The sequence below is a fragment of the Aspergillus fischeri genome, genomic scaffold, assembly GCF_000149645.3.
Source record: "Aspergillus fischeri NRRL 181 1099437636249 genomic scaffold, whole genome shotgun sequence".
Lineage (NCBI taxonomy): Eukaryota > Fungi > Ascomycota > Eurotiomycetes > Eurotiales > Aspergillaceae > Aspergillus > Aspergillus fischeri.
In genome coordinates this window covers 1,043,902-1,069,143 of record NW_001509770.1, presented here as the reverse complement: position 1 = coordinate 1,069,143, position 25,242 = coordinate 1,043,902, and the positions used below count along the sequence as shown (strand labels likewise).

At 54.7% G+C, this 25,242-nt stretch overlaps 12 protein-coding genes across 12 annotated transcripts, besides 2 other annotated features; 6 read left to right on the top strand and 6 right to left on the bottom strand.

Annotated features, from left to right (window-relative positions):
- Window positions 1-755: 755 nt before the first annotated feature.
- NFIA_010920 (ankyrin repeat protein) lies at window positions 756-4,016 on the top strand (the record flags this gene model as incomplete). Its single annotated transcript, XM_001264306.1, has 1 exon — window positions 756-4,016. The coding sequence occupies one exon, from the start codon at window positions 756-758 to the stop codon at window positions 4,014-4,016; it is 3,261 nt and encodes a 1,086-aa protein (XP_001264307.1).
- Window positions 4,017-4,783: 767 nt separating this feature from the next.
- NFIA_010910 (putative pyridine nucleotide-disulfide oxidoreductase) lies at window positions 4,784-6,421 on the top strand (the record flags this gene model as incomplete). Its single annotated transcript, XM_001264305.1, has 1 exon — window positions 4,784-6,421. The coding sequence occupies one exon, from the start codon at window positions 4,784-4,786 to the stop codon at window positions 6,419-6,421; it is 1,638 nt and encodes a 545-aa protein (XP_001264306.1).
- Window positions 6,422-6,641: 220 nt separating this feature from the next.
- On the top strand, window positions 6,642-8,470 carry NFIA_010900 (putative general amidase; the record flags this gene model as incomplete). Its single annotated transcript, XM_001264304.1, has 3 exons — window positions 6,642-6,932; window positions 6,978-8,262; window positions 8,313-8,470. 3 exons carry the CDS (start codon window positions 6,642-6,644, stop codon window positions 8,468-8,470), a joined length of 1,734 nt encoding a protein of 577 aa, XP_001264305.1.
- Window positions 8,471-8,510: 40 nt separating this feature from the next.
- NFIA_010890 (oxidoreductase, short-chain dehydrogenase/reductase family) lies at window positions 8,511-9,457 on the bottom strand (the record flags this gene model as incomplete). Its single annotated transcript, XM_001264303.1, has 3 exons — window positions 8,511-8,925; window positions 8,979-9,293; window positions 9,342-9,457. The coding sequence occupies 3 exons, from the start codon at window positions 9,455-9,457 to the stop codon at window positions 8,511-8,513; spliced, it is 846 nt and encodes a 281-aa protein (XP_001264304.1).
- Window positions 9,458-10,168: 711 nt separating this feature from the next.
- Window positions 10,169-10,911, top strand: NFIA_010880 (superoxide dismutase; the record flags this gene model as incomplete). The annotated part of the gene is made up of 3 exons (XM_001264302.1): window positions 10,169-10,213; window positions 10,263-10,733; window positions 10,795-10,911. The coding sequence occupies 3 exons, from the start codon at window positions 10,169-10,171 to the stop codon at window positions 10,909-10,911; spliced, it is 633 nt and encodes a 210-aa protein (XP_001264303.1).
- A 122-nt stretch (window positions 10,912-11,033) lies between these two features.
- Window positions 11,034-11,565, bottom strand: NFIA_010870 (uncharacterized protein; the record flags this gene model as incomplete). The annotated part of the gene is made up of 2 exons (XM_001264301.1): window positions 11,034-11,265; window positions 11,360-11,565. The coding sequence occupies 2 exons, from the start codon at window positions 11,563-11,565 to the stop codon at window positions 11,034-11,036; spliced, it is 438 nt and encodes a 145-aa protein (XP_001264302.1).
- A 578-nt stretch (window positions 11,566-12,143) lies between these two features.
- On the bottom strand, window positions 12,144-13,737 carry NFIA_010860 (glycoside hydrolase family 47 protein; the record flags this gene model as incomplete). Its single annotated transcript, XM_001264300.1, has 3 exons — window positions 12,144-12,374; window positions 12,427-13,474; window positions 13,535-13,737. 3 exons carry the CDS (start codon window positions 13,735-13,737, stop codon window positions 12,144-12,146), a joined length of 1,482 nt encoding a protein of 493 aa, XP_001264301.1.
- A 1,637-nt stretch (window positions 13,738-15,374) lies between these two features.
- Window positions 15,375-18,038, top strand: NFIA_010850 (histidine biosynthesis protein HIS4; the record flags this gene model as incomplete). The annotated part of the gene is made up of 2 exons (XM_001264299.1): window positions 15,375-17,793; window positions 17,839-18,038. The coding sequence occupies 2 exons, from the start codon at window positions 15,375-15,377 to the stop codon at window positions 18,036-18,038; spliced, it is 2,619 nt and encodes an 872-aa protein (XP_001264300.1).
- Window positions 18,039-18,302: 264 nt separating this feature from the next.
- Window positions 18,303-19,257, bottom strand: NFIA_010840 (rRNA-processing protein UTP11; the record flags this gene model as incomplete). The annotated part of the gene is made up of 2 exons (XM_001264298.1): window positions 18,303-19,085; window positions 19,162-19,257. 2 exons carry the CDS (start codon window positions 19,255-19,257, stop codon window positions 18,303-18,305), a joined length of 879 nt encoding a protein of 292 aa, XP_001264299.1.
- Window positions 19,258-19,593: 336 nt separating this feature from the next.
- Window positions 19,594-19,662: a microsatellite.
- Window positions 19,624-20,133, top strand: NFIA_010830 (uncharacterized protein; the record flags this gene model as incomplete). Its single annotated transcript, XM_001264297.1, has 2 exons — window positions 19,624-19,813; window positions 19,880-20,133. 2 exons carry the CDS (start codon window positions 19,624-19,626, stop codon window positions 20,131-20,133), a joined length of 444 nt encoding a protein of 147 aa, XP_001264298.1.
- Window positions 20,134-20,354: 221 nt separating this feature from the next.
- NFIA_010820 (putative transcription initiation factor TFIID, 31kD subunit) lies at window positions 20,355-21,275 on the bottom strand (the record flags this gene model as incomplete). Its single annotated transcript, XM_001264296.1, has 1 exon — window positions 20,355-21,275. The coding sequence occupies one exon, from the start codon at window positions 21,273-21,275 to the stop codon at window positions 20,355-20,357; it is 921 nt and encodes a 306-aa protein (XP_001264297.1).
- A 29-nt stretch (window positions 21,276-21,304) lies between these two features.
- Window positions 21,305-21,332: a microsatellite.
- Window positions 21,333-21,989: 657 nt separating this feature from the next.
- NFIA_010810 (putative lipin Smp2) lies at window positions 21,990-24,505 on the bottom strand (the record flags this gene model as incomplete). The annotated part of the gene is made up of 5 exons (XM_001264295.1): window positions 21,990-22,911; window positions 22,961-23,852; window positions 23,908-24,205; window positions 24,270-24,340; window positions 24,397-24,505. The coding sequence occupies 5 exons, from the start codon at window positions 24,503-24,505 to the stop codon at window positions 21,990-21,992; spliced, it is 2,292 nt and encodes a 763-aa protein (XP_001264296.1).
- Between the last annotated feature and the right edge of the window lie 737 nt (window positions 24,506-25,242).

Genomic DNA, 25,242 nt, shown 5'->3' with positions numbered 1-25,242 from the left:
TGGTTTGATGTTATTTAAGAAGAGACGGATAGAGATAATATGCCCTTATGGGCAATAATGTAATTGAGGGACCTGTGGTCTTGTGCGGAGATTTGATCTACCTCCTATCATTGTCCCAACAATCTCCTTTATTTCCTCCCACTTTCAGACCATCGACCGTCGGAAATTGCACACGTATCTGTCAAATAATCGGGCTGAATACCTGTATTCAGATCTCTTGTTCATCGTACAATTACTGAGCCACAACTTGAACCCAGAGATATGCTCAGAGCACAATTCCTCAGCAACTCAGGTCAGCTGTCGAATCACCAACACAAGCCATCACTTCTTCTGCAACGTCTGGTCTATCCTGCATCTCTAATCTACTGGTCTACTCTTGTCATTAAGATAATCACCATAACAGGTATCAAGAGTCCAGACCCCGTGTGGCTGCACTGGTCGCACCCCGCGGCTGATCATGACCCGACCAGCTGCAGCTAAAATGTGTCCGGCGATTCTTTAATTTATCGACCTCGTACCGCGCGGACTTGGGGCCGAGTTCGTTTCTTTAATTTCGTTTCAGCCCCTGATACGCTCTGATTCCAAAATTTTCACTGTTTTCTCCCCGGTCTTTTTTGTCCCTTCTGACCGGGTCGGATTACTCCGTACAGCTCAGCTACTGAATACTCCCTACAAAGATTGTCATTAAGTGACTGGTTACGATACGAAAGATTGATCGATTTATGATGGGCCAGGAAAGGAATTGAGACAGCCCCATGTCACGGTCGCGCTCCAGCATCGCCAGCGACAGCCACGACCGGCTCGAACCCCGCCTGCTCCGCGCCGTCGAGCATGACGACCTAGAAAGGCTGCGGCAGATTGTGTACCTGGCCCGCGAAAATGGGCAGTTCAGCGAGAATTTCCTGCGCGTGGGCCTCATGCGCAGCTGCGAGCGCGGATCCATCGCCGCGACGCAGTACCTGCTCAGTCTCGGCGCGAAGACCGAGGTCCCCAGCAACCGTGTTGCACCGCTGCTGCGCGCCGTCGAGCACAACCATGTCCGGATCGTGCAGCTGTTACTGGATTACGGGGCGTCGACGGAGACGGCGGATAAGAAAGGGCGGACGGCGCTGATGACGGCTGCGTGGAGGAATCACTGGCACGTCTTGCAGGTGCTGATATCGCGCGGGGCGGACGTCAATGCGAGGGATCTGCGGAAGAGGAATGTCTTGCATAACCTGGCGGCGGATAAGCAGTGCGATTGGGGCGAGGATGTGATCGAGCTTCTGCTGGGGACGGGGTGTGCGCTTGACGGGGCGGATGGGCGGGATGAGCTGGGCCGGACGCCGCTGCACTGGGCTTGTGCGACGGGAAAACTGCGCGTCGCGGAGCTGCTGCTGACACGACGGCGGGGCCCGATCGCGGATGTGAATGCCGTCGAGCTGAGGAATAAGACGTCGCTGCATATCGCGGCGGCGCATGACAGGGAGGATATCGTGCAGCTGCTGCTCAAGCATGGGGCGGACATCGAGGCGCGGAGCGATGGTGGCTGGACGCCGCTGCACAATGCCTGTGACAAGGGCGCAGTGGTGATCGTGCGGTTGCTGCTGCAGGCTGGGGCCAAGATCAACGCGCAGTTGTTGAACGGGGTCACGCCGCTGCATCTGGCCGCGCAGGCCGGTCACCGCGAGGTCGTCGAGTGCCTGCTCGAGCGACCGGACCTGAAACGCCGTGTTCGGGACAACTTCGGGAGCACCCCGTTCCTCCGGGCGGCGCAGTTCAAGCGGAAGGACATTGTGCTGCTCCTGGCGCCGTTCAACAACATTGATGCGCTCTCGGCGGATGCGCGGGGCGCATGCGAGGCATTTGACGCAACGGTGGTTGACTTTGGCAACTTTCACAACGAGAATAGGGTCCAGAAGACGTCCGTGTTTAACCTGTTGTATGGGCGCGACGCGGAAAATCCACGCAAGCAAGCGTTCCGCACCATCCCAGCGGACAGCAAGGCGACGGATTTTCGCTGGATCCATCTGCCCGCGAACAACATGGCCTGGGTGGAGGCGTTGCTCACCAAGTCGTTTATCGAAGAAGGGGCCCACGACGTGGAGAGCTTCAAGGGACTGGAGCGGTCGTTCAATTACCAGCACCGCGGACAACGGACGCACTCCCATTTCATGCGGCCGCTGTGTCAGAGCACCCCGCGAGCACGCCCTTTCCGCGAGGATGAGCGGCTCAAGGAGAGTGGAGAGACGGAACTGCCCACAATCGTTGTCAACGGGAACGACGACCATTCCAAGGCCAAAAACTCAAAGGTTCAGGGCATGAAGCTTGAACGGACGGATACCTGCTCGCTTGACGATGGGTTCAGCAGCTCGCAGGGCAAAAAGGGCAAAGGGACACCTAAACGGGGCAAGTCTGGGTCCTCGCCCAAGAGCGACACGAAGGGTAGTAAGCATTCATCGGCTCAGGATGAAAAACGTCGAGCGCCCCTGTCACTCTGCAAGGATCACTCGCTTACCCCGGCCTGCAACGTGTGCGTGTTCATGCCTTATTTGCATTTTGAGACGGCAGAACGCAGGCAGAAGATGCAAGAAGCTATCCAGCGAGCCGAAACACTCAGCTTCCAAAGCCCAGGAATCTCGCGATCGTCGACGAGGGACGAGATGCTCATTAGTGCGCATCTGGCCTCGTCGACGACGTCGCTCCATGTGCGACGCACTCTGGACCAGTTCTTCTATCCGAACATCGATACGCAGAGTCGCGATCAGGACCAGGTAATCTACCGCTACCAGACCAAAGGGCAGGGCCGCGATCGGTTCCGGTCGGATCCCAAGATCTTCATGGTGGACCAGCTGTGGATGTGGATCTTGGGGACGAACCTCATTGTCACGAGCTTTGCGCAACGGTGGGACCAGCCGAAGAACGACCCGCTCAACGTCTTGGACGGCATTATCGAGGATATCAACTCCAAGACACGGGAACCGGTGCGATCCGTCTACGATCTGGCGATCATCATCACCAACCGCTGCTCGGGGGTATTCGACCGGCACCGCATGGGTGACGAGGAATACCAATTCCTGGACATGTTCGAGGCGTCGATCGGCGTCGCCACGGACCGTGAGACCCTGCTGTTCAACATGTTTAACCGCGCGTCCGCGCAAGCATCGGACTGGCTCAAGAACCACCGCAAGCTGAGCCGTTTTGCGCGCAACGCAGACAATGCAAAAGGGAAACAGTTCGCGGAGGAAGACGAGCAGCCACTGTTCGTGGACAACCTCCTCGACATCGGACAGGAAACGGATCTGCTAGCAGAAGCCAAGGACATCCGCGACGAGCTCAACATGATCCGCACGGTGCTGCAGCACCAGCAGCACATCCTGGATGACTTCCAAGAGGTGATCTGCGAGATCTACCACGGCCAGCACCGGTCGCAGTACGAGGTCAAGAAGCGGTTCAAGGAGCAGCAGCGCACGATCGACATGCACCTCAAGGACATCGAGCGGATGGACAAGCAGGCCGAGCGCATCTACTCGTCCATTACGGACCTGCTCGACCTGAAGCAGAAACACGCCAACGCGTTTGAGGCCCGATTCGCGCGCGACCAGGCGGCGGACACCACCCGCCAGGGGAAGACGATCATGGTGTTTACGATTGTCACCATCATCTTCCTCCCGCTGTCATTCATCACATCGATTTTCACCATCAACATCAAGGAGTTCCCCAAGGGGCCGGACGGCGTCGAGGAGCTGCATCTCTCGTATGTGGCCAAGTATACATTTGGCATCGGCTTTGCTATCTCCATCCCGCTGATTCTGCTGGCGCTGTCGGTCGACGATATCGGCGATGTCTGCCAGGAGGCGATGCGACACATTCGACGGTGGATGTCGCATCGGCAGAGAAGCACAGATGATCAGCTGGACGAGGCCACCATCGAGATGGAGAAGATTATCAGCATGAGCAAGTCCCGCCGGAGCATGGACACGCGCTATGCAGGGAGCCTCTTGCCTGTGTCGACTCGGGGGAGCCGTCCTGCTTGATTCCAGTTGATTGGCACGAGTCGCACGACTAATGATTATGAGATATGACTATACTTACTATCTCTCTGTTAGATTAATAATTACTGCGTTTCGTTACGATCACATTGGGATATGCCGCTAGAGAATACTCGCGACGCATTCACATGAAGAATCTGTCTTCCTTTCGTCCTGATCAATTACTAGTCTAGCACACTTCTACACATAGCAGAGATGAATCTGAATCCGACGATTCCATGTGCTTACACCGACTGAAGAGAATCAGATCTCCCGTCCTCTTCCGCAGCACCTCGGACTATCCACGGAAGAATCCCTAATCTGTTTTCTCCTGAATCTCGAAACGGATCGTTTTCAACCGATATATTAATAGATGAAATATCGTCCTTGTGATCCTGACCAGAAATACTAGCCTGGACCCTCCGATCCGCACTGTCGGCACGGGTGGAACCGGCACCTACTGCCGCTCTGTGGAGTGCTGATTGTGCTGCACCGCGTCAATACAGTCACAGTGAGTGTTGCTCGGTGAGAAAAACGGTGTCTGTCTATTTCTCTTGATTTTCACGAGGGATATACTGGAATTTGGCTTGAATCAGATCCGCGCTCTTCCACGTTCCATAAATTTGGCGTGGGCAAGTGAGGTCATCATGTGTTCAGAACCCCCGGATTTCACCGTGGGAGGACGGCGTAAAAGCTACTTTCATAAATTAAATGACAAAGATCCAGGCAGTCATAATAATGCTAGCTAGAATTGCAATTGTTTGTCCAGCAGTATGAAGCCCGCGCCATCTTCAGTTCTGCACGGGAGCAGACGGCACACACCATGGATGCTAGTGCTACAGCGGAAATCGATAGGAACAAGGAGGCTAGCAACACAAGTCGAACACTCGACGGCCTTCCCTGACGACAAACAAAGACACCAAGGCAAAGAGCGGGTGGTTATCCTGGGCTCCGGCTGGGGAGGCTACAGTCTCTCGCGGCGGCTCTCCCCCAGCAAGTTCGCGCCGCTGATCATCTCCCCGCGGTCGTACTTTGTCTTCACGCCGCTGCTTACGGATGCAGCCGGGGGCTCGCTCGATTTCTCGAATATCGTCGAGCCGGTGCGGGATCGCAGGGCGCGGGTGGACTTCATCCAGGCGGCGGCGCGCGCGGTGGACTTCGACCGGAAGACAATCCTCTGCGAGGCGACGGTCGTCAAGAGCGGGGTGACGGAGTCGCCGCGGACGGACGAGGCGGGTGGTGTCATCAGCACGATGGCCAAGCGACGCTGGGAAGCAGGCGAGACATTCTCGATTCCCTACGACAAGCTGGTCATCGCGGTGGGGACGGTCACCAAGACATTTAATACCCCCGGGGTGCGCGAGAACGCGCTCTTCTTCAAGGATATCGGGGACGCGCGGCGGGTAAGGCGGCGGGTGCGCGAGTGCTTTGAGCTGGCGGTGCTGCCGACGACGGCGCCGGAGATGAGGAAATGGCTGCTGCACTTTGCGATTGTGGGGGCCGGGCCGACGGGGACGGAGCTGGCGGCGTCGCTGCGCGATTTCATCTACCGCGATCTCATGCAGCTGTATCCCAGCTTGGCGGGGATCCCGCGGATCACGCTGTACGATGTTGCGCCGACGGTGCTGTCGATGTTTGATGAGCGGCTGGCGGCGTATGCGATGGAGACGATGAAGAAGGAGGGCATCACGATCAAGACGTCGCATCATGTCGCGGGGTTGCGGTGGGGGCCGCCAGGTGCAACACCGCCGTACGAGATGGATCCGAAGCGGTGTCTGACGCTGACCACCAAGGAGGAGGGGGAGGTAGGCGTGGGCATGTGCGTGTGGGCGACGGGGAATAAGATGAACGAGTTTGTGCGCAACTCGCTGGAGGAGGTGGATGTCTTTCCTTCTGCTTCGGCGCTCGCCAAGGGCGAGAAGATCAAGGAAGAGAATGCCTCCTGGAAGGTCAAAAAAGGCCCAAACGGCGCCCTGCTCGTCGACGGCCGGCTACGCGTGCAACTGGCAAGTGACAACGGAGAAACAGCCATCCTCCGCGACGTCTTTGCACTCGGCGACAACGCCATGCCTGAGACCGGGGCGCCCCCGGCGACGGCGCAGGCGACCTTTCAGGAAGCCAAGTGGCTGGCGGCGCGGTTGAACGCGGACGATATCGAGCAGGCGCCGCCGTTCTCGTTCCGCAACATGGGCACTTTGGCGTATATCGGCGATGCGAGGGCGCTGATGCAGCTGCCGCATGAGGACGGCAGGCGATACAAGTATCTCCCGCATGGATTGACGGGGCGCATGGCCTGGCTGGTGTGGAACTCGGCGTATCTGACGATGAGTATTAGCTGGCGGAATCGGCTGCGGGTGGCGTTTCGGTGGTTGTTGAACAATTTGTTTGGACGGGATGTATCTAGATATTGATTTGGCCATAGAGTCAGTCTTCTTAAGCCTGTCTGTCGCCTTGTCATACTTCTATCTCTCTACCTCTCTCTCTATCAAAGACTTAACCGTCAGCCGAGGCAAACCTCTCCCCGCATTCTCCGCACACACTAAACCACGAACTAATACAAAAGAAAGATCCACAGCTTCAAACTCTTGATGACTTGACATCTACACCAAATATATAAATTGTATGAGAAAAATGGCCTATGCAACCATCTCCCAGCGTAAACTGGCCGAATTGGACGCCAAAATCCCCTCCGAATGGAGACTATCCGAGTCTCAAATCCCCCCCGGGATGCTCTCGCCCGCCGAATCCATCACCAACGTCAAGCAGTACGGCCGAGTCAACGTGATGGACATCCCTCGAACCTGTGGCTTGCTCTCTGCCCGCGAGCTCGAAATCACGGGAAAATATGACGTCCGCGGATTGTTACGCGCCATGGCCGACAAACGCCTCACAGCCGAGGAGGTCACCACCGCTTTCTGCAAGGTATGCATGCCCTCTCTCTTTACACACGAGACTAACGTAGTCTAGAGAGCAGCCATCGCGCACCAACTCACCCGCTGCCTAACCGAACCGCTCTTCGACCGCGCCGTCCAGCGCGCGCGCGAGCTCGACGCCTACCTCCACCGCACCGGCCGCCCCATCGGGCCCTTACACGGCCTCCCCGTCTCCGTCAAGGACTGCTTCCACATCAAAGACATCGACTCCAGCATCGGCATCGCAGCCCTCGTCTCCCGCCCGGCCACGGAAGACGCACCCCTAATCCAGCTCCTCACCGCCCTGGGCGCCATCGTCCTGGCCAAAACCAACGTCCCGCAAACAATGGGCGCCCTCGACAGCGCCAACGTCGTCTTCGGCCGCACGCTGAGCCCGCTCAACCGCGCGCTCACGGCTGGCGGCTCCTCCGGCGGCGAGGGCGTGCTGGTCGCGATGCGCGGGTGCATGGTGGGCTTCGGGACGGATATCGGCGGGAGTATCCGTGTGCCGGCGATGTGTATGGGTGTGTACGGCTTCAAGCCGAGTGTGGGGCGGGTGCCCTTTGGCGGGCAGGAGGGCGGGCAGGTTCCTGGTAAAGGGCGGATCGCGCTGCAGGCTGTTGCTGGTCCGATTGCGCGGTCTGTTAGTGATCTCGGGGCTGTGATGGCGGAGATTGTGCCGAGGGCGGAGCTGTTTGGGGAGGATTGTATTCCTGGTGTGTGGGGTGGGGAGTTCCCCCGTTCTGGGCTGAGGAGGAAGGTGACGATTGGGGTGCTGAGGTCGGATGGGGTCGTGCAGCCGCTGCCGCCTGTGGCGAGGGTGCTGGATGAGGTGGCGCAGATGCTGCGCCGGACGGAGGGCGTCGAGGTGGTTGAGATCCCCGTCCTGCCGGCGCTGTCGAAGTGCCAGGGTCTTGCGGCCCGGCTGATGGGCGTAGATGATGGGTCGACGATGCTGGATTTGCTGGAGGGCACGGGGGAGCCGTTGATTCCGTGGCTGCAGGGCCGGCTGAAGCGCGGCAAGGCGCTGAGTGTGGTGCAGTTGGCGCAGTTGCAGGCGCAGCGGTCGGCGGTTGAAAAGGAGCTGTTGGAGATGTGGATGCGCGATGGCGACAGGCTGGCGGGCCGGCAGGTCGACGCCATCATCCTCCCCGTTGCGCCTCATCCGGTCCCGGAGATCGATCGGTATAATGCTGTGGGATATACATCGTCGTTTGTGCTGCTCGATTACCCGGCCGGCGTCATCCCCGTGCGGAAGTTCCGCGAGACAGATCTGGAGCTGGGCAAGGAGATGACGGCGCCGGTGCTGGGGAGCTGGGACAAGGCCAATCGGCTGTTGTGTAAGTACCTTTTTTTTCTTGCGCAAGAATACCACTGATCCTGTACCTAGGGAACGAGAAAACTGTGGATCGACGTGTATACCTCGACTCTCCCCTGAGCATTCAGGTCGTAACACCCAAGCAGCACGACTACGAGCTCTACAGGGCCATGGAGATTATTGACCGGGCAGTGCGGGCAGAGGAGCACAAGACAGTTGCCAGGCTGTAGTGATGTAGTTGTATATAGTCATAATCTACAGACAGTTTTATTATAGTCTTCCCTTCAGTACGGCCCCTCCATCAGTCACAATCACAGCCCCATTCAAATGACTGGCCGCACGGCTAGACAAGAACACCACCAGCCCGGCAATATCCTCCGGTCTGCCTAGTCGCCGGTTGGGCGAGTGCTCCTCCATCTGCTTGATGCCTCCCTGCATCTCAATCAACCCATTGGCCATCTTGGACGGGTAGAAGCCAGGTGCAATCGCATTGCACAGGATGCCCCGGGGACCCAGCTCCACCGCCAGGTTCTTGGCCAGGTGAATCACGGCAGCTTTTGAGGCGGAGTACGCAAAGGTGGCATTCTCGCCGAGGGAACCGACCCCGATGCCGGCGACGGAGCCGGTGACGATGACGCGCGAGGGCGAGTCGCGGGTCGCTTTGACCGTGAGTAGGGGGGCAAACCTATTCATAGCTCAGTTTTAAGTTGATATACACCAAAACAAATGGGAACCTACTTCTGCACCAAATAAAACACGCTCTTCACGTTCAGATCCATCACCTTGGAAAAGGCAGACTCGGGATACTTTTCGAACCGCTCGCCCCAGGTAGCGCCCGCGTTTGCAAAGAGAATATCAACGTGATCGGTTGTCTTCTTAACCTCGGCGACAAGTCGGTCCAGGTCGTCCATGCGCGCGTTGTCGGCGGGGACGGCAATGGCTACCGCGCCGGGACGTTTATTGGGGAGGGCATTCAGGGCGGCGACGGCCTCATCGCAGGCTTTGGCTTTACGGGAGGTGATGTAGACCTTTGAGCAGCCCGCTTGAAGGAGGCTTGACGCTGTCAGATGCATCTCAATGGTTTGGAATCAGTAGACGTACCCGCTGGCCGCATGGAGACCGAGGCCTCTTGAACCGCCGGTGACGACGGCCACTTTGCCATCGAGAGAGAAGATGGAGTCAAAGTTATCGAGACGGACTTGTTCTTCGGCGGACATCTTGATTTAGATGGATAATAGACAGATAATGATGCTTGGATCAGTAGTAAATGTATTGCGACGAGAGCTATCCATGTTTATAGCAGTGACCCCAACTTCCCCACATTTCCATGGAGTCTTTGGGCCGACTGGCCGAGGTTCGGACTGTTCGGCAGATGAAGGATTATTTGATCAGGGGAAGTCATGATTGGTAGAGACTGTGTGAAGTAACTTCAAGAGTAAACAAGATGGACTGAATCGATTGAATGGATTGAATGAATTGAGACGAATTGAGGACATTTAGGTTGTTGATGAGATTAGACTGTCTGGGTTGAGGCAGCGAGAGGCCATCCTCAGGCATCCACCATCAACCCCGTGATGATATCACCACCAGCCAGAGCATCATAGTCTACTGCTCTACCTCTGGCTATATACAATTGCCAGTTCATTACTCCTGCAAGATGATGGATTGATGATGATGAGAGCAGAGAGCAGATTCTGGACTGCAGCACCCAATCACAGAGCTGCATTGCTCATAATGTGCTCGTAATGTGCTCATTTGTGCTCTAGATCCCAAGGTCCCCTGGCAGCTCTCTTCAGGACAGTGAGGACCTTGATGCTCGAGTACTTTACCCTCCATCCTCCTTGTTCTCTCTCCTCCCACCTCTCTGCGCTCAGCACTCACAGATTCACCAACTCCAGATCCAGATCCAGACTCACATCACCAACACCATGTCAAACCAATACACGCTCCCACCCCTCCCCTACCCCTACGATGTAAGTCTCTACACTTCCAAAAAAAAGTGACAACAGACTAACAGTGCAGGCCCTCCAACCCTACATCTCCCAACAGATCATGGAGCTGCACCACAAAAAGCACCATCAAACCTACATCAATGGCCTGAACGCCGCGCTCGAGGCGCAGAAGAAAGCCGCGGAAACCAACGACGTCCCCAAGCTCGTCTCCGTGCAGCAGGCGATCAAATTTAACGGCGGTGGCCACATCAACCACTCCCTCTTCTGGAAGAATCTGGCCCCGGAGAAATCCGGGGGTGGCAAGATCGATCAGGCACCGGTCCTCAAGGCGGCCATCGAGCAGCGTTGGGGATCCTTCGATAAGTTTAAGGAGGCGTTCAACACGACCCTGCTGGGCATTCAGGGCAGCGGATGGGGTTGGTTGGTGACCGACGGACCCAAGGGAAAGCTGGACATTACCACAACCCACGACCAGGATCCGGTGACGGGGGCGGCGCCCGTCTTTGGGGTGGATATGTGGGAGCATGCTTACTACCTTCAGGTACATCGCCATCCTCTCCGTCTTCTTCCGTCTTCCATGCTCGTTGCTAATGAATCACTAGTACTTGAACGACAAGGCCTCGTATGCCAAGGGCATCTGGAACGTGATCAACTGGGCTGAAGCGGAGAATCGGTACATAGCGGGTGACAAGGGTGGCCACCCATTCATGAAGCTATAGCTCTGTAGACTGTAGTCTTTCTCGATGCAAGACACAACAAGACCAAATGAATCTAATGCCAATCCTAGTCCAATCCATAACTCCATGCTAATATCAAATACAATGCAATGCATGCAGTACAATCAATCATACCCAACAATCCCCATCCCCATCCCCAACACTTCGCTTCTTCCCCCCTCGGCAACAACAGTAACCTGCCTCCCGACAATCCCCCTCTCCGAAACCCCCAGATCTAGCCGTTCTGGCAACTCAAACTCCATCTCCATCCCTTTCTGCACTGATTTAGGGTTAGGCCGTAGCCGGAACCGATGCAGCGGCGGCGCAGTCAGCGCAGATGTCAGATCTCCATATCGTCTGCATCCATGGCCCGTTAGCATTGTATATCACCTAACCACTAACCACTAACCACCCAGATATGTCTGAAGACCGGGAGGGGAGGGGGACATACTCAATCCTCAAATCAATACTCTCACACTTCCCAAATGCATCTCTCGTACTGGGATCTTCAAGCCGAAATACCGCTCGCGTGTGAGACGCTGTGTGCGCCTCATGAAAGAAAAGCGAGTACGTGTTCATACTCTTTGTGGATGCAGAGGGGAACATGACTGCAATGCGGCCGTTGGAGGTGGGCCGGGGGGTGTTTCCTCCGCACATTTTTAGTTTATTTGTACAGAAGCATATGTATGTATGTATATGGATGAACGATGAACAGAGTGCTACATGTCTACTTGTCTACCTGTCGTGCTGTATTTATAGCTTCCACCAAGGTGTGCGAGTGAGCAGGATTGAGGGAATATGAGCCCGGGATGGACCCCAAGGGTGCTCAAATCCGCTCACAGGTGGGTCGGGAGAATGTAGTCTATTACTACTCCAGAATTCCAGTTTCATCTATCTAATTAATTGGTCCTTGGCTGGATAATTAATTATTGATTTACTAGACTAGCTACTAGCTACTAGCTATACCTCTCTAGACTTATTGTTATAGAGGAGTACCAGAGTCGATAACCCCAAGGTACCTACCGTGTCGTCTACTCTACTCCCGGCAGCCGAAGACTACCTGACATATCCTAGTGATCAATGAATAAAGTCTGTATATTATAAGAATGATCTCTTCATATACAAATCACTAATTAAGCCAGCTAGGATATGTACATCACGTATGATGAACTCGGACAGGGTGAGCCTCAGTGTTGAACACAAACTTGTTGCCACTCCCCCGTTGAACCTGCCATTCATCCTCTGCTCTCGTTAGCCTTATCTTCATCAGCAATCGATATCGGGCTCATACCTGGTGCATGCGTCAAGTAGGCGTACTTCATCACCTCGGCAAACAGGAAACTCTCCTGGTTGTCATATCGATTTCCGCCATTTACAGCGTTGACGTCGGTCAACCCAGCGAATCCAGACCCCGTGCGGCAGTACTTGTTGATATTTACAAAGGCATTCCACACCCAGTCACGGTACTAGCCACGTCAGTCACAGTCACAACCCCCCGCTGCAAAGTCAAGAACATACCTGCTTCTTGCCGGTGACACGGTACGCATAGTAGAAGCTCTCAATCACTTCGGGTCGCAGAATATATGCGCCACTTTGGACGTAAAAGCCGGCGCGCTCGTAGAATTCCTTCTGGTCGGCAGGCACCGACTTTTCATCCCAACCGAAACTTTCCGGTCCGATCCCGGTCAGCGTCTGGTGGTACGTTTCGGCGCATCCATCGACCAGCTTCAGTCCGAAATCGATCAAGTCGGCCCGGTCCAGCACAGTGCCGCCAAGCAGGTAGCTTCCTCCATCAAAGCAGGCCAGGTGCTGTGAGCTCAGGCCGAGCGAGCCTTTGTTGTACGTGGCCAGGAACGTGAGATCCGGCCGGGATGCGGGACTGGACGCCAAATGGTCGATGCTCGACTCCGCGGCGGCCACCCAGCGGTCCTTGTACGTTGCAAACCGCTTGGGATCATACACGTACATCTTCATGAGATACTCGTAAAAAGAATCGGAACCGCCGTTCCAACTGACGAAGCCGTTGGTGAATTGACCTGTTTGGATGCTGATTTCACTGCCGACGAGGCCAGGGAACGGCTCACCGGAGCTAGGCTGGGGCGCGAGTAGATAGGACTCGGCCCTTTGGCTGAGTTTCGCATACTCCTGGTCTCCCGTCAGATCGGACAGACGAGTCCATTCCAGGACCAATGTCCCCGTAACCGCCAGCCCGTTGGTCGTGGCGCCGTCATTGCCATGCGAAGTGATGTTGATATTATTGTACGGAACACCCGACGGCGTGTCAAAGGCGAACTTGAGCACGTCTCCAAGGTTTTTGGATTGCTGAAGGAGCATGTCCACCTTAGTGCTGTCCTTGACGAGGTCGGCCGCGGGCCCTTTGAGCAGGTCGTATCCAGACAGCATGCCGCCCAGGTACCGAATGGTGGTCTCAAACAGACTGACTGTGTCGGAAGTCTTGGAGTAGTCGATTTTGGCAATATGATCCAGAATCTGATTGACGATCGTCGCGTTGCGCATCACAATTGCGGTGGACAGAGCATCGACCGCAGATGCGCCCCAACCATTTCTACATAGATCACCAGGTCAGGATGCACCTTGGAGTGACGAAAGTTTGCTGATTGCCTACCTTGAATCGCCATAGCTATTGGAAATAGGGAGCAGCTCATCATGAGGAAAAGCGTATTTCATATACCCGTCCCAGGCATGGGAGAAGGCCTCTTTGACGGCCGCCGCGTGTGATGAGACATCGCTCTCGGGCAGAACCGTTTGAGGCAATGCCAGAGACGAGCTCACCAGGGCCAGAGCCACGGACAGAGAGGGCAAATGCATGATACCAACCAACGAAAAATACAGAATCCCAAGACGAGAGAAAGATAGGCACGGAGAAGTAGTGGTCCTCCTAAGACATTCAACAGCAAACGAGTGACAGCCTGAGGAACAGGCGGATAATTATACGACAGTTTAGTCTAAGACTAAGAGCAACGGACGAAATACTTGATTGGAGTCATCCAGGTCGAAGGATGAAAAGAGGGCAGAAGGGGGGGGCCAGGAGGAAGAGACGACTTGGAAAGAGGAGTCGCGTGTTGAGCTGGAATGACGGACAGGATGAGGGATCATCGCATGAATGGCATTCTGCAAGTCGAACCTGCATTACAGCCATCACTGGCCGATGCGACGATCATCATCTTCATTTGTGAAGGATCATGGACTAGATCAGATGGACTATTGGAAAGATACATTAGTCTAGTGTTCGCTGTAGTCTAGATAGGGCCCAGAGAGTGCCTGAACCAGGTATCCAACCCGATCCCCCCGTCACTTGAGCTTGGACTCGACAACGCTAAACTAGTTAATTACAGGGATCATTTGAACTGCGGAGGATTATTCTGTAGTTGCTTTCTGACTTGCTTGCAGTGAATCTGTCAGTTCTGTCAGTCTATTTTGAGTCTACGCCCTTTTATGATGGCATACGGATATATTCTGGTATAAGATGCCTGAGGATGTTGTTTATTTGTTATGCTTTCCTTTTTGGGATGTGACGAACGTGGATTATGCAGGGGCAAATCCATGGTATTATTGGTACGGTCTGTACACAGGCAATACAGTACTGTCATTCTAAGTTATGTATCAGAGTATGAGTCAGCTATCCCTCTGCATTATGACCAACCAGAGCTGGGTACGGAGGAGATACTACTCCGTATACTGGCTATAGTAAAGTACCCTGGCGATAATAGTCCTTTAGCTTGAACAGAATGTAACATCTTGGTCCATAGCAATGCTACCTAATATCAGTTCTTCTCCTAAAGGGTCAGCTGCCGAGGTCAGGTTCAAGTCAATCACAGCTGACTTCTCATCCTCATGGCTCTCATGGAAGCAGATGACCCTACTGCATATCCTGGCAGCCACCAGGAACACATGTGAAGAAGGCCATAGGAAACGGGCCGACTACGGAGAAAAGAATCCTTCTATAACCTTGATATTAACCTTGATTCTTCCCCTCTTCCGAACGATGCCAATCATGCCAGAACTAATGCGCGACAGTCCAGGACAAGAACATCTGGAAATACCTTAGATGGTTGTAGAACTCCGCTCATCGGCGCCATTTCAGATCAGTCCATAGAGACCACATCAACTCAACCCTCAAAGATCTCTTGTAAAAATATTCAGTCAAACCCATCTTCAGTAGACCGTCAATTTGATGTCAACCTCGAGGTTCACAGTGTCTACCCTTGTCTGTGTAACTTACACTCCTCTTCTCACTCGCTGACTCCGATGCGGGGCCAAAATTCTCTCCCAGTCCAAAAAAGAAATTCTCCCAATGATTCATTCTCCCCTCGTCATCCTCCTCTCCCTCTCACCTCCTCTCCCCCCAGGCTAGGGACTTGGGGTTTGATCACTTTCATCATCTTTTTCATCAGATCTGATTGATCTCTTGTCTTATAATTGCCCATCAATTGTTCCACAGCAAAATGGCTACCCCAATCCTCATATCCTACAACCCCACCTCTTCCTCCTCTGGTCTCTCCCTCTCCCAGATCGCCTACTTCGGCCGCGTCCTCATCAAGGTCTCCTCTCTTAGTCAAGCTGAGGAGTTCCTGCGTCAGAATTTCCGTCTCCTCGATGTCTACGTCGACGCTACCGACATCGCTTCCTCTGGTGACATTGTTGATATCCTAAATGCCGGTGCCGCCAAAGCATTCATTTCCCTCGATCAATTGACCTCGCTGTCCCAAGAGCAATCCGTTCCTTCGTCGCGACTCGTCGCTTATACCTCCTCCGACAGTCAGGTTGATGCCTTTCAGTCGTGGGTTGGTGAGGATGCTGAAAGAAAGGAAGCCGGAATCTGCACCGAGTCTGGCGACGTCAAGACTCTGGCCGACAAATTGGGCTTGAATCTTGAGGCTCAGAACCTTTACCGCACCTACACCACCAGCACAGTCACCGAGGACGCCGTGAAGGAAACATTGAAGCAGGGTGCCGTCAGCATTGTCTCTGCCGACGCCCTCACCCTCGATCACAAGAACCCCAGCGGCAAGATCGCCGCCGGCGCACTGGTTGCCGCTCGTGCTGTTGCGGACCAGAGCAACGGTCTGTACGCCACTTCGGTGACTGATGAGCGGGGAGTATGTCTGGGCCTTGTCTGGAGCAGCGATGAAAGTATCGCTGAGGCTCTCCGCACTGGCACTGGTGTCTACCAGAGCCGGAAACGGGGTCTGTGGTACAAGGGTCAGTCCAGCGGTGACGTGCAGGAGCTGATCCGCCTGGGCTTTGACTGCGACAGCGACTGCCTGGTCTTTGTTGTCAAGCAGATTGGCCGCGGCTTCTGTCACCTGGGTACCGCCAGCTGCTTCGGGCCTTACAATGGCCTTGCGCGTCTGCAAAAGACCCTTCAGGCCCGCAAAGCCGATGCACCGGCCGGTTCCTACACCGCTAGATTGTTCAACGAGCCCAAGCTGACCCAGGCAAAGATCATGGAGGAGGCCGACGAGCTGTGCCGTGCCACCACCAAGGAGGAGATCGCGTTTGAGGCTGCCGATCTACTCTACTTTGCCCTGACTCGCTGCGTGGCCGCAGGAGTCAGCTTGGAAGATATTGAACGAAACTTGGATCTGAAGAATCTCAAAGTCAAGAGAAGAAAGGGCGATGCGAAGGGTCCGTGGGCGGAGAAGGCTGGTCTGACTGCTACCCCTGCCGAAACGAAGCCCGCCGTTCCCGCAGCTCCAGCTAAGGAAGAGGCCAAGAAGGATGACTCTCGCATGGAGATGACCCGCGTGGTCACCGCCTCCACCCCCGTAGACAAGGTCAAGGAGTACCTCAAGCGTCCTTCTCAAAAGTCCAACGAGGCCATCGTGGGTCTTGTTCGCCCCATCATCCAGGACGTGCGGGACGGCGGCGATGCTGCTGTGCTCAAGTATACACACAAGTTCGAAAAGGCGACATCTCTGACGTCTCCCGTAATCCGCGCCCCTTTCCCCCCAGAGCTGATGAAGTTGTCGCCTGAGACCCAGGAAGCCATCGATGTCAGCATCGCCAATATCAAGAAGTTCCACTCCGCCCAGAAGGATAGCAATGACGTCCTCCAGGTGGAGACGATGCCTGGAGTCGTTTGCTCCCGCTTTTCTCGCCCTATTGAGCGTGTTGGTCTGTACGTCCCCGGTGGCACTGCCGTGCTGCCGTCCACCGCCATGATGCTCGGTGTCCCCGCCATGGTTGCCGGCTGCCAGAAGATTGTCTTGGCTTCTCCTCCTCGGGCCGATGGCAGCATCTCCCCCGAGATTGTCTACGTTGCCCACAAAGTGGGAGCCGAGAGCATTGTCCTCGCCGGTGGTGCGCAGGCCGTGGCCGCCATGGCTTACGGAACGGAGAGTATCAGCAAGGTTGACAAGATTTTGGGCCCCGGTAACCAGTTCGTGACGGCAGCCAAGATGCTGGTTTCCAACGACACCTCGGCCGGTGTCAGCATCGATATGCCCGCCGGACCTAGCGAAGTGTTGGTCATCGCCGACAAGGACGCCAACCCGGCCTTCGTGGCTTCGGATCTGCTGAGCCAGGCTGAGCACGGCGTTGATTCGCAGGTGATCCTGATCGCCATCGACTTGAACGAGAGCCAACTGCAGGCCATCGAGGACGAGGTCGATGCCCAGGCCCGGGCCCTGCCCCGGATGGACATTGTCCGAGGATCTCTGGCACACTCGGTCACCTTCGTGGTGCGTGACATTGATGAGGCGATGGCGCTCAGCAACGAATACGCGCCGGAGCATCTGATTCTTCAGGTCCAGAACGCGGAGTCGGTAGTGGAGAAGGTCGTCAACGCCGGCAGCGTCTTCATCGGACAGTGGACCCCTGAGAGTGTTGGTGATTACTCTGCGGGTGTCAACCACTCTTTGCGTAAGTTTCGTCTTTCCCGTGCAGGAATCAAGCTAACAACAACAGCAACCTACGGCTACGCCAAGCAGTACTCTGGAGTCAACCTGGGCTCGTTCCTCAAGCACATCACCAGCTCGAACCTGACGGCAGAGGGATTGCTGGGATTGTCCCGCACGGTGGAGCAGTTGGCTGCCGTTGAGGGATTGGACGCGCACAAGCGGGCCGTGAGCATCAGAGTCGCGACGATGAAGAAGAATCAGGCGTGATGACTTTTTGTTTTTCGGACTTTACGACGAGATGCAGTTATTGTATTCATTAGACACGAGCTTGACGGAATAAAAATTTAGTTTTCTTCGTTAAAGGGTTCCAAGACGTAAGATGAACGGTATTCACAGTATCTGCGCCTGAACTCCTCAAGCCTCTATTATAAACCAGATGAAAGAACTTTTGCTTGACCTCCAGCCCAATGCAAGTAAAAAAGGAAAAAGGTATCGTCGACATGAGCTGCAAAAAGAAAGACCAACCCGAGATCACTTCTTGCGCTCGCGGATCTTCCACTTGATGCCATCCTTGTTCGTCCCCCCAACCGAATTATCCATCCGCCCTCGCTGCCAGTCCAGCTCGCGCTCGGCGGCGGTGATATCGGCGTACTGCTTCCGAAGCGCCTTGAGCTTGTTCTCCCGAGTCTCAGCAGCTCTCTTCTTCATCTTGCGGACTCGACGAGCCTCGACGAGAGCCTGCCTCTCCGCCTCAAGTTGTTTCTGCGACTTTTTCTGCTGCTGCCTCTTCTGCATTTCACCAAACGACTGTTCTTCGTCCTCATCCTCCTCATCTTGATCTTCTTGAAGTTTCCGTTTCTTCAACGCGCGCTGCTCTCGCCGATCATCCGCAAAGACCAACTTCCTCGCCTTCTTCTGCCCGCGCTTCTCCTTCGGCCCGAAATCGAAATCAAAGTCGTCATCATCTTCCTCTATGTCGGATTCGCTCTCATCCTTCTTCTCCCCAAGAGCGTCCTGAATCCCTTCTTGTAACCTCACCTCCTGCTCCACCTTCTCGATCTCCCTCCGTAGCCGCTCCCCCGTCGTCCGCAGGTACGCCGCATCCTGCGTCTTGAGCAACTTGATCGCCTCATGGCTCAGCCCCCGCTTCGCGGCTGAGTCGCGCGCCGCAGAGCCGTGCTTGCCTTTTTTCTGCGAGTGCGCGGACATCATCCCGAAAGCGAATTCATCTGGGTTGCGGCTGGCGGCGAGTTCCTGGAGGCGCTTGAGTTTGGCTTTTTTGGCGTTGTAGTCTTTGGCGCGGAGGGAGTAGTCCTGTCATCTATTGTTAGTACCTCTGTTTCATTCAGCGTACAATATTTGAGGGCGAAGGGAATGGGGGCAAGTGTACTTTGTGCTTTTCGAGGATACCCCATTTTTCGCGGCCTTCGAGCTGGCCTCGTTCGCGGTGTTGCCGTCTTTGGACGGCGTTGCGCATGGAGGACATTTTGTAGGATGTGTCTTTTTCTGGTTATATTATATCAGCTAGATCGAAGGGTGTGGAACAGAAATGGTTGAAGTTGAAGAAGTGTTGGTGTCTGGAGATGAACTGCGGAGTTTGAAAAAATTCGGCTTGGCGGTAACCCGTAAACCTCATCGGACAACGTCTTATGCAGACTACGACTTGACTAACGACTACGGCTACGACTCGGCGTACCTGCCATTTCACACGTCAATTCACACCAGCTCTGCTCAATTGATCTTGTCCACGCGTTCGGGAATCTCTCAAACGCAATTATTGGACTATCCGTCCGAAAACTAAGTGTTCAGCCTGGCCCCCGAGGCATCGGCATCAGCCAGCAGCAGCAGCATCATGGCTTCAACATCAGCAGCAGCATCCACAACAGCACCAAGCTCATCACCATCAACACCTACACCACAACCCCAAAGCACCCGAAAATACAACCTCCACAATCCCCTCCCTCTATCCGCCGCCCAGGAGGCCGAAGTCAAGCAGCTCTACTACAAACGCGTACGAGCGCAGTGCGCCCCGGAGATCAAAGGTGTGTCTGCTCTGCGCCCGTTCAGCCCGTCTAGATCGATGAGGAGAGAAGTGCTAACAACTACAGCATTCGCGGAATGTGCCGTTAATCGAACGGTAACGGCCACCTGGGTATGTCGGGCTCAGCGGCTGGCGATGAACTCATGTATGGTTGCGCATGCGAAGCCGGAAGAGGAGGACCGGGCGCGGGAGGAGTGGTTTGCGACGCATGAGGAGAGGCGGCGGGCGAGAGAGGAGGAGTTGGCTCGGGTTGAGAAGAGGAGGGAGGAGGTGATTCGGATGATGAGGGAGGATGAGGCGCGGAGGAAGAATTCAGCTTGACACTCGAGACTCTCGACAGTCGGTCTGGCGTACATAGGGTGGCGTTGATTGATTTACATCATTATCATTGCGTGATTGATTGGGAAGACAGTCATTTCATTATGTACATGTACAATACGCTTTGCTTTGCTTGTTTGACCAGCGCCGGCATCAAACCTTGACCAATGCAAGATCATGGAATCTCCACACTCAACCCATGCGCCCAACTCCGTCTAAGGGAATTAAACATCCGTCATAGCCTTGTCTTCATCTCCTTCACCCTCCCCCATGGCCGTATCTTCCCCAAATATATCCTCCATCTTGCCATCCTCATCATCCTCGCCCATATCCTCATCCCCTTCCTCCTTGACACCCGCCAACCCACCACCAGCGTTCCTCTCCTGATCCTGACCGACGTCCGCCTGCGCCGCCGCGTCCTCGACCTCTTCCTCCCCTTCACTCTCCCACTCATCCTTCATATTCCACCCCGTGCCGGTTAGACAGAACCGCTCCGGCGGCAACCGCATCCCCCCCATTATAACACTCTGATTGGCCGCGGACGTACTCTTCGCCTGGGCCGCAGTGTCAAACCCCCTCGACGCACCCGGCAACGCCACGCGATTCCGCTCCGACGCAACATCCATCAGAAATTCCTTCGGCAGCCCTGTCTGGAACTGGTAATGGAGGCGCGACGCGATACTCAGCCGCAGCGCAGGGAGCGTCACGCTGTTGACTTCTACCGGGCCACGGCTGCTGCTTGGCCCTGCGTCTGTGGCGCCTGCGTAGCCCTCCGTCGCGAGGTGGACCGCGTCCTGGAGAACGCCTGAGGTGTAGCGGTACGCGAAATCGAGGAGTTGGAGCGGGACCCGTTCCTGGTATGCGGTTACGCCGAGCGAGGCGAGAAGCATGTGGATTAGGCGGACATCGCGTGGGCGCCGTGATTTGCCGCTGTCTGTGAGGGACGTCGATGGGATCTGCGTTGGCTGGGGAGTTGCGGAGGGCATCGCTGTGTTGGGTGCGGTGGTGGAGGTTCCCGTAGGGTGAGGTGGTTGCGAGGAGGCGGTGGTGTTGGCTGTGTTATTTGTTGATGAGGGTTCGGCTGGCGGTGTGAGAGGTTGATTCGATGCCGAGGCCGGAGCCTGTGCTTGAGCTGGCGATGCCATTGTATGTGCTTGATGTTGGATAAATGGATGGTGAAGTGAGGTGAGGTGAGGTGCGGTCGGAGAGAGGTGTGATAAAAATTGTCGAGAAATCAGCTATCGGTGGCACGTCTCAGAGCAGCATCCACAGCTAGACCACAGCAGCGTAGCATAAATTCGAGAAATAGAAGACTGCAATTTAACGACAGAGTGTGGTTGTGTCATTATTAAACTGAGGTTTTACAGTCTATCGGAGTTGATCGAGGAGCTGGATTTCGACTACTCCATGAGGCGCTATGCCATATTCGGAAGTCATCCCATCGGCTTTATTCGATGCTTGGAACAGCCCAACAGCGACGACCCATTCGACAAGACAGAAACAACTCGATTATATAACAATATGTACTTGTATCCTAACACTCTATCCAGGTGCGAATACTTCAAGACACAACTCTGAATCAAACCATGCAACTCGCTGAGAATCTCTATAGCGCCAGGTCGTCCAACAATGCTCACAACAAAAAAAAAAACGAGGCAACAATCAGTATGCAATTATTCAACGCCGCTTATGCAAAGAAATCAAGATGCCAGAGAGGCTCTGATAATGTGGGCCGACGCTGTCACGACAATTGATGCGAGGGTTGGGTATCATCGAGCGTTGCAAAGCCATGCGAGATAGCTTCAGTTATACCAAAAGAAGACGTCGGGATCTAGCACTTTCACGCTGTCTCGGTTTGCTCAAGCAGACCGAACGGGTTCAGCCGTCGGGAGAGGCCTTGAATTTAGCATCTTGGTCTCTGCGGCCATATCATCCGCATTTTCGTCTTCGTCTTCCTCGACCAGGGTTGAACCGTCTGCGGCCAAAGAAGCCTTTGACTCAGACAACCGAAGTCCATCCATCGACTCCTGTGAGATGTAACTCTCCCCAAGTTCGTCAACTTCCTCATCAATTTCACTGCCTTCTTCTTCGGTCAACTCGCCGTCATACTCCTCCTCTTCCTCGTCTTCTATCTCCTCGTCTAGCTCGTCTTCGTCCTCTTCGTCTTCTTCATCACTATCCGTATCCGAGAATATCTCAACATCCTGAGGAGCGTCTCTCCAGTAGGTGAAATCGGTACAATTTTCACCTCCAGGCTGGACCAGCAGGCTGACTGGTGGGAAGAAATGATCTAGCAGTTCCTGCATTGTCACATAACTGCTCTTGTACTTATTCAGGCTGAGAAGATCCAAGGATACCTCCGCGTTCGAGTTGATGGTAAAGATCCTGGTCGACGGAATGTTGACCGACCGGTAACTCAGCGCGTCTGTCAGACGGTTGCCGAAGCCAGCGTAGAACGGATTCTCCTTTCCGTTGAAAAGACCCAAAATGTCCCGCAAGCAAGCCATCTTGAACACCTCTGGTTTCCTCAGGTAGATTTCCCGCCTGAGCGCCGCAATCGTCCGGTCAGGGCTCATGATCACAGGACCCTTTGGTAATCTGTAGCCATCTTGGCAGACTCCGTAAAGGTACGTACGCGTGGTATCCGCCTGGCCTACAGATCGACTTGTGAGATACATGATATTGTAGCCGTTATTGACAATGTCGGTGTAGAGCTTCGCCACACCAGCATGTGTCCAATCCCGACCGATCATATTCAACACATGACCCAAAGCGTCGGACCTGCACTTCGTCAGTACCTTGACATGTAATACACAGTATGGAGACTAACTTGGTGATCGTCCCATCGATATCGGAAATGACAATCGGCGTGGTACTATTCCAGAGGTACATGGTCGCAGTACAGGTAGCTCTGTTCACACTGAACGACATTGGATTGGCACCAGGCTTCAGATTCAGTGCCTTGAGCTGATCACTCGTCAGGCGAAGAGTCTTGGCATAATTCCGGGTTTGCTCTCCTGGAGTCGAGTCTTGAGTAGGTGACTGCGGAGGGGTAGGGGGGCCTGGCTGCACATCGGATTTGGCACGGTGATGCCGAGTCGGATACGGCGACTCGGACACAGGGTGATCGGTGTCGCTGTGGTACCCAGGGTCAGAAATGGCATTTTCACTCATGGCCGAGTGCGGTCGCATCGAATTAAAAGTCGCCCGGCGGTTGGCAGCCTCCTTTGCCTCCTCGCTACTGTAGATCCACAAGTTTCCATGCTCGTCCGCTCCGATAAGGCCGCCAATGTCGTAGCTTCCCTCCAGTTCCTCCGCCAATATCTTACGGGCAATAAGTTCGGCACGCAAAGCGTCCTCCTCGTTGCTTTTGTAACCGGTCATGTCGAGCATGAGATCGCCCGTCTCATTGACGCGAGTTGGAATGTTGGATGACGACAGTTTCTTTGACAGAGAAAGTGCGCGTGAAACGGCTTCCTGCGGCGTGAGTAAAGGAGGACTCCGAGGGCGATCGGTGTGATTGTGGCCGTCGCTGGTTGTGGGACTGGGAGGCTGCGATCCAACTGCAAAACCACCCTCGTTGGAAGTACCGGTATTTCTCTTCGCTGTTAGTACAGGCTCAGACGATGCCCGGTCAAAACCTGGTGCGTTGCCCAAGGAGCCGCGGCGGAGTCGGCCGACACTGGTCTCTTCCGGGGATTGCGACAGAGGAGTCATGGCACCTATATCCATATGAGCAACAGCCTCAGATCCTGACCAAGGAAAGCGCCACCGTACCCAAATCACTAGATGCCCTCGCCCCTCTCGAAAGCAGAGGTATGTCCGAGCCTGCTTTCACATCCTGCGAATGAGTAGTGGCAGAGGACTTCTCGAGGTCCAGAAACTCCGGTTCCTGAAGAGAAGATGGAAGATCTTCCTCGCTCCGCGTTCTCGGACTGGCCGCCGGCGATACTAGCGGTGACGTCTGCAGCGAAGCGGGGATCTCGTCTGATGTTTCAAAGACGAAAAAGGCCTCTCCGCCCTCCCCGAGCTTCATCGCATAGTCCTGCTTGACTCCATTGACTTGAAATTCCACCTGAAGAAAAAATCCAGCTCAGTCAGGTCCGAAAAACAAATTCTCCGGGACAGCATATCGGTACCTTCTTCTCATATGGACGGAGCAAAGAGAATTTGCCGAATCGAACATGGAATGGTGAACAGGCGAGTGTTCCTATCGCAAGCATTAGCAACAAAGGGTTATAGAGACCACTAAGTATGAGGAGCTACCATCTTCCTGCTCGATGACGATGACATCAATGGCCCCGCTCAAGGTGGCTGGATTGATAGAATTCCATGTCTTCGACACCGAACCGCTGATACTTCGGACGTACTGCATCCCGAGATGGCGACGTCGGATGCGCCTTCAATTAATTCGGATGGACCAGGGAAGCGAGTAGAGATAGTGAAGACCGACGATTGAGATAGGTAGGGCAGGTAAGATATGTGTAGTAAAAGGTTTGAGACTATGTCAGCAGTCGGGAGGTTGGCAGGAATTGCCGCCTACATATGACCCATGTGACAATGCCCGAGAGAGCGCTCCAGCTGCGACATACCCAGCTGGGGGAAAACGAATGTAATGCCGTCTGAAACAAGACCGGGCTAAAATACAAGGAATCAAAGAGATCTATATTTGGACAACAAATAGACCTCTAAACAAAGCGACAAGAGAGACGAAGAGGAAAAGAGCAGGAGAATACAAAATGCAGATAGTAGTACCCAGATAAAGGATTCTGATGATAGCCTGTTGGCTGTTGGGGAGCACCTTTCGATGATGATTACTGCGGGCGCTCTCAACCACCCAACGAGCGGGCCAAGTCACATGTCACTGGCCGAATGGAAATGGATTCCTAAGGCTGCAGCAGATCGCTCAGAAAGGAAACTTCCTCGGTTTAGGTCTTGCGGAGGCAGGGCCGGCTGGGCAGCACTAAGCCTGATTGGGATCCCATTCTGCGCGCTACTGTTTCGGGGGGGATCTTCGTGCCAAGACTTTTTGTTTTTGCATTGTTGACTAAGCCGAACATCAGTCAGCTGACCTCACCTGACATCCCTTATCTGGTTAGTGCCATGTTCCTC